This window comes from Hemitrygon akajei, chromosome 5 (genome assembly GCF_048418815.1).
Source record: "Hemitrygon akajei chromosome 5, sHemAka1.3, whole genome shotgun sequence".
NCBI lineage: Eukaryota > Metazoa > Chordata > Chondrichthyes > Myliobatiformes > Dasyatidae > Hemitrygon > Hemitrygon akajei.
Genome location: NC_133128.1, coordinates 19359796 through 19371797, shown reverse-complemented (window position 1 = coordinate 19371797; position 12002 = coordinate 19359796). Strand labels below are relative to the sequence as shown.

The 12002-nt window shown below is 43.3% G+C and overlaps 1 protein-coding gene across 1 annotated transcript in view; it reads left to right on the top strand.

Moving 5' to 3' along the window:
* hlcs (holocarboxylase synthetase (biotin-(proprionyl-CoA-carboxylase (ATP-hydrolysing)) ligase)) overlaps positions 1-12002 on the top strand; it is a 154270-nt gene that overhangs the window by 32363 nt on the left and 109905 nt on the right. Inside the window, exons 2-4 of the mRNA XM_073044921.1 lie at positions 3438-3584; positions 5125-5287; positions 10533-11542. Coding sequence (XP_072901022.1) covers positions 3438-3584; positions 5125-5287; positions 10533-11542 — 1320 coding nt within the window. The remainder of the gene's footprint in view (positions 1-3437; positions 3585-5124; positions 5288-10532; positions 11543-12002) is intronic.

Below are 12002 nucleotides of genomic sequence, written 5' to 3'. Positions count from 1 at the left end.
TAAAATTGTGTCTTAGGCTGTATTTTTATTCATATTACTTTGGCTTATGATTTTCAGTAACTTTACTATTCAACATTGTCAATAAATTTTCATGTTGTAAATAGCATTAATAAAAATCAATTTACAACCTTTATTTAAATTAAACCTACCAAGTCTACCTTTAGAAAAAATAAATCTCATTTTGGCTTAAGCCAGTTAATTAATAGAAATTTATTATGTTTTCCTTATGAGTTTTTAAAATGTATGAAAGGGAAAGAAAGATTAATTTCAAGAAAGGTAAATTAAGCTTAACTAAAGAAAATGTGCAGATGCTGGAAATCTAAGGAATTCAGCAGGCCACGCAGCATCTATGGAAAAAAGTACAACTACTGTCTTGGCCTGAAACGTCGACTGTACTTTTTTCCATAGATGCTGCCTGACCTGGTGAGTTCCTGCTAGGCTTAACTACCTGTTTCCCCCCCCCCAAGAAAGGTTAGCTAAAAGTTAATTCTCCACTCAAAAGAGCTTTTACAATTACTTTTGGATTATAATATCTACAACTTACTGATCATGCTAATGTACTGTGAGCTGTAGATATAATAAATTTTATGCAGGGGTTCCGTGAGACCTGAAGATTATTTCAACGGTTCCTCTAGGGCAAAGAGTTTGAGAAAGGCTGTGTTAGAATGATTAGATAGTGGGAGTACATAATATCTGAGGAGTGTTTGATTGCTCTGGGCTTCTACTCACTGAAGTTTAGAAGAATGAGGGAGGATCTTATTGAAACCTATGGAATATTGGAAAGTCTAGATAGAGTGGACATGGAGAGGATATGTTCAATAGTGGGAGAGTCTCAGACCAGAGGGCACAGCTTCAGAATACAAACCCCATTTCCAGAAAAGTTGGGATATTTTCCAAAATGCAATAAAAACAAAAATCTGTGATATGTTAATTCACGTGAACCCTTATTTAACTGACAAAAGTACAAAGAAAAGATTTTCAATAGTTTTACTGACCAACTTAATTGTATTTTGTAAATATGCACAAATTTAGAATTTGATGGCTGCGACACACTCAACAAAAGTTGGGACAGAGTTAAAACAAAATTGAAAAGTGCACAGAATATTCATGTAACACCGGTTTGGAAGACTCCACATTAAGCAGGCTAATTGGTAGCAGGTGAGGTATCATGACTGGGTATAAAAGTAGCGTCCGTCAAAGGCTCAGTCTTTGCAAGCAAGGATGGGTTGTGGCTCACCCCTTTGTGCCAAAATTCGTGAGAGAATTGTTAGTCAGTTCCAAAGGAACATTTCTCAACGCAAGATTGCAGAGAATTTAGGTCTTTCAACATCTACAGTACATAATATTGTGAAAAGATTCAGAGAATTCAGAGACATCTCAGTGCGTAAAGGGAAAGGTTGGAAACCGCTGTTGAATGCGCGTGATCTTCGAGCCCTCAGGCGGCTCTGCCTAAGAAACCGTCATGCTACTGTGACAATTATAGCCACCTGGGCTCGGGAGTACTTCGGAAAACCAATGTCACTTAACACAGTCCGTCGCTGCATCCAGAAATGCAATTTGAAACTGTATTACGCAAGGAGGAAGCCATACATCAACTCTATGCAGAAACGCTGGCGAGTTCTCTGGGCCCGAGCTCATCTCAGGTGGACCGAAAGACTGTGGAACCGTGTGCTGTGGTCAGATGAGTCCACATTTCAGCTAATTTTCGGAAAAAACGGGCGTCGAGTTCTCTGTGCCAAAGATGAAAACGACCATCCTGATTGTTATCAGCGAAAGGTGCAAAAGCCAGCATCTGTGATGGTATGGGGGTGCATCAGTGTCCACGGCATGAGTGAGTTGCATGTATGTGAAGGTACCATTGACTCTGAGGTGTATATTAGGATTTTAGAGAGACATATGTTGCCATCAAGGCGACGTCTCTTCCTGGGACGTCCATGCTTATTTCAGCAGGACAATGCCAGACCACATTCTGCATGGGCTACAACAGCATGGCTTTGTAGACACAGAGTGTGTGTGCTTGACTGGCTTGCTGCCAGTCCAGATCTATCACCTATTGAAAATGTATGGCGCATCATGAAGAGGAGAGTCAGACAACGGAGACCACGGACTGTTGAGCAGCTGAAGTCTTATATCAAGCAAGAATGGACAAAATTTCCAATTGCAAATCTACTACAATTAGTATCCTCAGTTCCAAAACAATTAAAAAGTGTTATTAAAAGGAAAGGTGATGTAACACAATGGTAAACATGCCTCTGTCCCAACTTTTGTTGAGTGTGTTGCAGCCATCAAATTCTAAATTTGTGTATATTTACAAAATACAATTAAGTTGGTCAGTAAAACTATTGAAAATCTTTTCTTTGTACTTTTGTCAGTTAAATAAGGGTTCACGTGACTTAACATATCACAGATTTTTGTCTTTATTGCATTTTGGAAAATATCCCAACTTCTCTGGAAATGGGGTTTGTAGAAAGATGTCCCTTTAGAATAGAGATGAGGAATTTATTTAGCCAGAGGATGGTGGTTATGTGGAATCAATGGCACAGATGGATGTGGAGGCCAAGCCTTTGGGTATACTTAAAGCAGAGGGTGATAGATTCTTGATTAGTCATGGTGTCAAAGGTTATGGGGAGAAATGGGGTTGAGAGGGATAACTGAATGGCAGCGAAGACTCAATGGGCCAAATGGCTTAATTCTGCACCTATACCTTATGGTCTACTTCAGTAGCCAATTTGCCACCTGACTCCACAAAGTCTTTCCACAAATTACAAAGCACATGTTTTAAGATTGTCCTGGAATGTTCCCACAAAGATGGATGAGTATAGCTCCAGTAACAACGAAGAAGCTTGACACCTTCCGTCTCTTTGTTTGGCAACTAGTCCACCCATCAACAACATCAATTTACTTCGCCACCAGTACGAAATAATGTACTGTAATGTATACAATCTGCAAAATGCAATGCAAGACTCCTGCGATGGCACTTTTCAAGTTAACAAACTGCTGTTTGGAAGAACAAGGGCATTGTATGCGAGGTGATGCTACCACCTGCAGGTTTCCTCTAACTTATATCATTCAAACTTAGTAATATACCACTGGTGCTAAATCCTGGAGTTCCATCTGACAGGCACTTTCACCACTAAGTGGTGATTCAAAGTCATCTTCTCAAGAGCATACTGGGATGGGGAATATATGCTGGTCTTGCTCAAAATTAAACAGAAATAAGCAATATGTGGAAGATGTATATCATAGTGGCACACTTTGTGTTCTATTAAATACCTGGCTGTTTAGGTTTTCGTTGATTTTCTGCTTTACATGGGCGTTTTCAATGTTTTCTGATTTTCATTTATAATCTTCAGTAATTTGTTTTGAGCCAACTATGAATATTGCAATAGAAGTTAAAAGCTTTTAAATTTGTTTATTTTCTTGAACCAACTTTTCAGCTTTATGATGACTTGAGTAAATGGTCTCCAGTCGAGCCCAAGATAGCTAACTCTGAACATGCTCAGTGTGGAAAGCAAGTAACTTTTCTGATAGAAGCTGCACTGGAAAATGTCAGTTTTGGTCCAATCTCTGTTTGCTCTGAAAAGGTAAGCAAATCATTTTCTCAAAAAAAAAGTTATAATAATGATTGGAAAATCTCAATCATGAAGGGAATAAAGGGGGCCTTTTTTGATTGGCTGCTGGAGACTAGTGATGTTCTGGTGGTGGGACCGCTTCTTTTCATGTTGAATGTCAATGATCTGGATGATAGAATTGATGGTTTTGTGGCCAGATTTGCGGATGATAGTTGGAGGGGCACATGGTGTTGAGGAAGCAGGGAGTCTGCGGAAGAATTGGGAGAATAGGCAAGGGAGTGGCAGATGGAATATAGTGTAGGGAAGTGTATGGTCATGTACTTTGGTAGAGATAATAAAAGCTTAGGCTATTTTCTAAGTGGGGAGCAAATGAAAAAATCAGAGCTGCAAGGGCACTTGGGACTCCTTGTGCAGGATTTCCTAAAGGTTAACTTGCAGGCTGTGTCAATGAAAAGAAAGGCAAATGCAATGTAAGCATTTTTTCAAAGAATATAAAAGCAAGGAGGGCTTTATACGTCATTGGTCAGGCTGCATTTGGAGTATTATGAGCAATTTTAGACCCTTTATGTAAGAAAGGATGTGCTAGCATTGGAGATGGTTCTGAGGAGGTTCATGAGAATGATCCGGGGAATGAAAGGGTTAACGTATGGGGAGCATTTGAAGAATCTGGCCCTGTACTTGTTGGAGTTTAGAAGAATAAAAAGGATCTCAGTGAAACCTATCAAATATGGAAAGGCTTAGATAGTGTGGATGTGCAGAGGCTGTTTCCTATAGTGGGGCACAGCCTCAGACTACAAGGACGTCCTTGTACTATAGAGATGAGGAGAAATTTCTTCAGCCAGAGGGTGGTGAGTCTGTGGAATTTATTGCCACAGATGGCTGTGTAGGCTTAGTCACTGGGCATATTTAAAGCAGAGGTTGATTAGTAATAACATCAAAGGTTATTGGGAGAAGGCAGGAGAATGGAATTGAAAAGGATAATAAATTGGCCATGATGAAATAGCAGAGCAGATTTGATAGGCTGAATGACCTAATTGTTTCTTTGTCTTATGGTCTTTTAAAAGTAAGGTTTGAAATTTGCTTCATTAATATGAGCATTTTGAATTTCAGAAGGTGGTGAACTTTGGGAATTCTCTAACCTGGAGTGTTGAGGAGGTTAAATCAATAATATGTATAGTATTATTATTATGTTATTAATTTTATTTTTTAAAGTGACTGTAGATACATTTTTGAACGTTTGGTGAATTGAGCACTGTGGGGGGAATGGCACAGGAGGGGTTCAGGTACATCCATTCCTTATTTAGTACCGATAGCTTACTCTCTCAAGTTGTTCTAACACTAGTAACCAGCTTCCTGCTATTCTTTTTGACTTTCAATATGGGCATAAATATAAGATGCATGCTATTTCTCTTTACTGAAACCCAGTGGTCTCTCACTGATAATGAATAAGACTTGAGGACATTAGTGCAAACGCAAATAGCAGAAAGTGGTCGCATTATGTTTGACTGAATGTGGCAGTTGTTTAAAATTGTCGCAATCTTCTTTCTTGTAGATTTTAAAATATACTGAAGTGTGCACACCATTGGCATGCTTACTTGGAGATTGCTACAAGTTAATTGCTGAAACAAACGTGGATGATTTTAGCAGGCTCGGAGTAGCATTCATGGAGAACAGACTGCAAATGGATGGAAGAATGGTGCCTCAAAAGATTGTTTGTGAGTGTGTTTTGCTCTCACTTGGTAACTTTCAAACATTTAATTGCATTTAATGCATGTATTCGACATGTAATGAGTAAACATGTTACTCTAGGCAGTTTTTTTTCATGAATTAATTGTAAATAACATTGACATGATTTCTGCAAACCAGAGAAATTATTTTCTTCATCTGATTTTTAACTATTAAATTGTAAATTTATTTACCGTAATTTATTTCGGTAATGTGTTGTTACTAAGCTTAGTTCTAGAACAAGGCAGTAACTACCATGACTTTGTAGGACTAAGCTGCCACCTGCTACTTTATCATTTCCTGACAGAGTCATCTTATGGACAGACATTCCTGCAGCTCGCCTCACTTAATGGACATTCAATCAATATATGTATTTATAACTATTGTGTTCTTTATCTTGAGTTTTTTTCTTGTGCTGTGTCGTATCTGGAGTAACAATTGTTTTGTTCTCCTTTGCACTTGTGAACTGGAAGTGACATCAAGCAATCTTGAACAAGAGAAAATCTGCAGATGCTGAAAATCCAACACACATATCGAAACGTACTGAAATGTGTCGTTTGCATTAACAACACACACACACACACACACACCCACCCCCCCGCCCCCCCCGGAGGAACTCAGCAGGCCAGGTAACATCAATGGAAAAGAATAAACAGTCGATGTTTTGGGGAGAGAACTGTCATCAGGTCCTGAAGAAGTATCTCAGTCTGAAATGTCGACTGTTTATTCTTTCTCATTGACGATGTCTGGCTCGCTGAGTTAAACAATCTTGAATCTTATTTCCAATGTTTTTTTTCCAAAATATGAATGCTTATCTCATTATAGGACTGACCTGTAGGAGCCATTAAATCTCTAGTTATATTGAAACAACATTAAATACAAATTGGGGTACTGCCTTATATCCAGCCTTAAACTGGTGCTTTCCTCCTTTCTAAAAAGTGGTAAATGATCACAGGGCTGAATTTGCAATAATTTTGCCCAGTTGAATATTTATGTGTGAACATTAGCAGTCAGTGCTAATTGAGGTACAGTGTGATCAATTCTGGCCTGCTCTCCATCCACAGGAATAGGTACATGCAGTTATATCTTGCTGTCTTATGAATGGGTTGCGAGTATGGGTGAGTATAGGTGATAACTGGCTCGAGTGCTTACAGACACACAAGCAAAGTCCTCTCTGCCGTTGAGCACATTGACATGGAGCACTGCCGCAAGAAAGCAGCATCCATCATCAGGGACCCCACCAGGCCAAACTCTCTCTTTTGCTGCTGCCATCAGGCAGGAGGTACAGAAGCTTTGGGTCCCACACCACTAAGTTCAAGAACACTTATTACCCCACAACCATCAGCCTCCTGAACCAGTGTGGATAACTTCACTCACTACAACTCTGAACAGATTGTTTAACCTAAAGATTCAATTCAAGGACTCTTTGCAACTCATGTTCTCAGTATTAGTTTTCTATTTGCACAATTTGTCTTCTTTTGACCATTGGCTGTTAGTCAGATTTTATGTATGGTTTCTTGTAAATGTTATTGTATTTCTTTATTTTCCTGTGAACGCCTGCAAGAAAATGAATCTCAAGGGGTACATGGTGACATATGCGTGCTTAGATAATAAATTTAATTTGACTTTAGCTTTGATAAGAGTCACAGAACTGTACAGGACAGAGCTAAATTGTTCAGCTCAACTTGCTCATGCTGACTGTGATATCCATTTGCCCTCATCCCCCCGCTCCTTTCCTGCCCTATCCTAATCCCCCCGCTCCTCTCCTGTCCTAATCCTTCTGCTCCTCTCCTCTCCTATCCTAATCCCCCTGCTCCTCTCCTCTCCTATCCTAATCCTCCTGCTCCTCTCCTCTCCTATCCTAATCCCCCCGCTCCTCTCCTCTCCTATCCTAATCCCCCGCTCCTCTCCTCTCCTATCCTAATCCCCCCGCTCCTCTCCTCTCCTATCCTAATCCCCCCGCTCCTCTCCTCTCCTATCCTAATCCCCCGCTCCTCTCCTCTCCTATCCTAATCCCCCGCTCCTCTCCTATCCTAATCCCCCGCTCCTCTCCTCTCCTATCCTAATCCCTGCTCCTCTCCTCTCCTATCCTAATCCCCCCGCTCCTCTCCTCTCCTATCCTAATCCCCCCGCTCCTCTCCTCTCCTATCCTAATCCCCCCGCTCCTCTCCTCTCCTATCGTAATACCCCGCTCCTCTCCTCTCCTATCCTAATCCCCCCGCTCCTCTCCTCTCCTATCCTAATCCCCCCGCTCCTCTCCTCTCCTATCCTAATCCCCCTGCTCCTCTCCTCTCCTATCCTAATCCCCCCGCTCCTCTCCTCTCCTCTCCTAATCCCCCGCTCCTCTCCTCTCCTCTCCTAATCCCCCGCTCCTCTCCTCTCCTATCCTAATCCCCCCGCTCCTCTCCTCTCCTATCCTAATCCCCCGCTCCTCTCCTCTCCTATCCTAATCCCCCCGCTCCTCTCCTCTCCTATCCTAATCCCCCCGCTCCTCTCCTCTCCTATCCTAATCCCCCGCTCCTCTCCTCTCCTATCCTAATCCTCCCGCTCCTTTCCTCTCCTATCCTAATCCCCCCGCTCCTCTCCTCTCCTATCCTAATCCCCCGCTCCTCTCCTCTCCTATCCTAATCCCCCGCTCCTCTCCTCTCCTATCCTAATCCCCCCGCTCCTCTCCTCTCCTATCCTAATCCCCCGCTCCTCTCCTCTCCTATCCTAATCCCCCCGCTCCTCTCCTCTCCTATCCTAATCCCCAGCTCCTCTCCTCTCCTATCCTAATCCCCGCTCCTCTCCTATCCTAATCCCCCCGCTCCTCTCCTCTCCTATCCTAATCCCCCCGCTCCTCTCCTCTCCTATCCTAATCCCCCAGCTCCTCTCCTCTCCTATCCTAATCCCCCCGCTCCTCTCCTCTCCTCTCCTAATCCCCCGCTCCTCTCCTCTCCTAATCCCCCGCTCCTCTCCTCTCCTCTCCTAATCCCCCCGCTCCTCTCCTCTCCTATCCTAATCCCCCGGCTCCTCTCCTCTCCTATCCTAATCCCCCCGCTCCTCTCCTCTCCTATCCTAATCCCCCCGCTCCTCTCCTCTCCTATCCTAATCCCCCCGCTCCTCTCCTCTCCTAATCCTCCCGCTCCTCTCCTCTCCTATCCTAATCCCCCCGCTCCTCTCCTCTCCTCTCCTAATCCCCCGCTCCTCTCCTCTCCTCTCCTAATCCCCCGCTCCTCTCCTCTCCTCTCCTAATCCCCCCGCTCCTCTCCTCTCCTATCCTAATCCCCCGGCTCCTCTCCTCTCCTATCCTAATCCCCCGCTCCTCTCCTCTCCTCTCCTAATCCCCCCGCTCCTCTCCTCTCCTCTCCTAATCCCCCCGCTCCTCTCCTCTCCTATCCTAATCCCCCCGCTCCTCTCCTCTCCTCTCCTAATCCCCCGCTCCTCTCCTCTCCTCTCCTAATCCCCCGCTCCTCTCCTCTCCTCTCCTAATCCCCCCGCTCCTCTCCTCTCCTATCCTAATCCCCCCGCTCCTCTCCTCTCCTATCCTAATCCCCCGCTCCTCTCCTAATCCCCCGCTCCTCTCCTCTCCTCTCCTAATCCCCCGCTCCTCTCCTCTCCTCTCCTAATCCCCCGGCTCCTCTCCTCTCCTATCCTAATCCCCCGCTCCTCTCCTCTCCTCTCCTAATCCCCCCGCTCCTCTCCTCTCCTCTCCTAATCCCCCCGCTCCTCTCCTCTCCTATCCTAATCCCCCCGCTCCTCTCCTCTCCTAATCCCCCGCTCCTCTCCTCTCCTCTCCTAATCCCCCGCTCCTCTCCTCTCCTCTCCTAATCCCCCCGCTCCTCTCCTCTCCTATCCTAATCCCCCGGCTCCTCTCCTCTCCTATCCTAATCCCCCGCTCCTCTCCTCTCCTATCCTAATCCCCCTGCTCCTCTCCTCTCCTAATCCCCCCGCTCCTCTCCTCTCCTCTCCTAATCCCCCCGCTCCTCTCCTCTCCTCTCCTAATCCCCCCACTCCTCTCCTCTCCTATCCTAATCCCCCCGCTCCTCTCCTCTCCTCTCCTAATCCCCCGCTCCTCTCCTCTCCTCTCCTAATCCCCCGCTCCTCTCCTCTCCTATCCTAATCCCCCGGCTCCTCTCCTCTCCTATCCTAATCCCCCGCTCCTCTCCTCTCCTCTCCTAATCCCCCGCTCCTCTCCTCTCCTAATCCCCCGCTCCTCTCCTCTCCTCTCCTAATCCCCCCGCTCCTCTCCTCTCCTATCCTAATCCCCCCGCTCCTCTCCTCTCCTCTCCTAATCCCCCCGCTCCTCTCCTCTCCTCTCCTAATCCCCCCGCTCCTCTCCTCTCCTATCCTAATCCCCCCGCTCCTCTCCTCTCCTCTCCTAATCCCCCGCTCCTCTCCTCTCCTCTCCTAATCCCCCCGCTCCTCTCCTCTCCTATCCCTCCTGCTTATTTCCTATTGAAGTACCTATCCATATGCCTTTAAAGTGTAATTGTATTTGTCACTTCCTCTGACAGCTCTTTCCATACTACCACTCTCCATGTGGAGTATGCTCCTCAGATCTTAAATTGCTCCCCTCTCACCTATTTTGATGCTAAAGATAAATCCTTGAAGAGTGCACATTCATTCCCAACGTGCATGGGGTTGGTACTGAGCTCTATGTATTAAAGGGATATGGTCTCCCTGAAGAGAGGGAGTTCAGTGAAATATGTATCAGTTATATCACTATAAAATTGTGTGCAAGTAGTGAGATGTTAAGTTTAAACATAAACATCATTGTGTGATTGCCAAACTTGTTAACTTACAAACATTAGTAAACTCCACTATATCAAACTGGTTTCTGTAAGACTGATATTTATTACTGAAGAAAACTTATAAAAATATTCACTAAAATCTCATTTTTTGCATACGTTTTTTAGGTTATTGTAAATACCATCACATCACTCAGGATCAGAAAATTAGATGGAGAACCATGCAATGTTATGTCCATTTTGTTTTCCAATCGAAACTTGTATGAACCATTTCAGAGTAATTTGGGAGTACTTGTCACAGGAGCTTGTTTGTAATGTAGAAGAGAAATAAATAAGGAATTTCTTTGTAAAATTATTACATTTCCATATTTGAGCTCATTAAAAACATTTCCATTAATCCATGACATTTGGGATCTTATAGTAGTCATTTCTCTTATTGTGGATTATTTTTAGAATGCAAAATATTTCCATTCCTATAATTCAGATAAATTTATATTTCTTTCAGCTTTACAGCTTAATGAACCAATTCATGTCAAGTTACGGAAATCAAATGCTGTGCTTGAGAAAGTGAGCAAGAGACCAGATGATCCCCAGACCCAAGATATTGCTGTTGAAACGTTTTCTAAAGACACTTCCAGCAGACCAACGAATGAGCCAGCTGTGGGTTCATTTGGTGATTGCTCTAGTGCAGTTTGCTCTGGGAAGCCCCAACAGCAAGATATGGATGAAATGATGGAGATTCTTGATAAAGAGCTCCTTGCATCGCAAGAAGGAATGGAACTTGAAGAATATAGCCATCATCTTCACCTTTCCAGTTGCTCTGAGTGTTTGGAGTTAGAAAATAGCACTATTGAATCTGTCAGATTCACCTCAGCAGAAAATCTACTGGACCTCTCTGATGACTATTGCGGAAGCTCTGATGAAACAGTAATTGAAGAGGACAATTTACTGGAAAACAAAGGGCAAAGTAACAAAAGTGGGAAGCCTCCCAATGTGTTAATATATGTTGGATCTCATTGCAGTCAGAACTTGATGAAGTTTCAGCAAGTAAAGTCTGTCCTGATGGATTGCCTTGACAATGATATGTATGCTATCTATCCTCTTCAAGAAGAACAAATTCTGAAGGAGCCTTGGACTGATAATTCTTTGTTACTAGTTGTGGCCTGTGACAAGCCAGTGTCTGAACAAATTAATAGACAATTCATGAATTACTTGTCCAAAGGTGGGAAGATCTTAGGACTCTGCTCATCCTTCTGTTTGGGTGATATCAAAATATCTCATAAAAATGAATTGAAGGAAAAGATTCATAAGTTTTGCTTCACAAAATCTGATGGCAATAGTGTAATCCTGGGTGCTTTTACCAGTGGCAAAGTCTTTTTAAGAGACACGATCGGTAACACAGAGGATACCACAGATGATGTTGAGCTGTGGGGGAGTTTAGCTGATCTTGAAAATGAGATGGTGATCATACGTTTATCCTATGGAGAAAATGGAGGAGAAGCTGTTCTCTGCCAGGTAAAACTTTAAAAAATTCATTTGTAAGAAATTGATTTTTTATATATAGATTAATATTATTTATATTATTTTATCACTCTTCTGTTTGGAAGTGATGGTCCATCTTATAAAGATGAAATAATTCTTTGTATGAGATTGGCTCTCGAGTTAAGAGTTTGGGGAAAGGCTTATTTTAACAGCTTGGAAAATCTGGTTGGGAGCAGATGCTTGTAAGGTAACTGATAAATGAGAGTCTTTTAAAAAATGAATCAATATGAATTCAAGGTCAGAAAGTTCCAGTCACAGTGAAATGCAAAGATGGCAGGATTAAGGAACTTTGGTTAACAAAGGATATTGAAGGTATGACCAGGAAGGAAAAGGTATAGACAACTGGGATTGAATGAGCCTCTTGGAATATAAAAAGTGTTGATGAGAATTTATGAAGGGATTTAGGAGGGCAGAAAGGGGTAATGCAGTATTC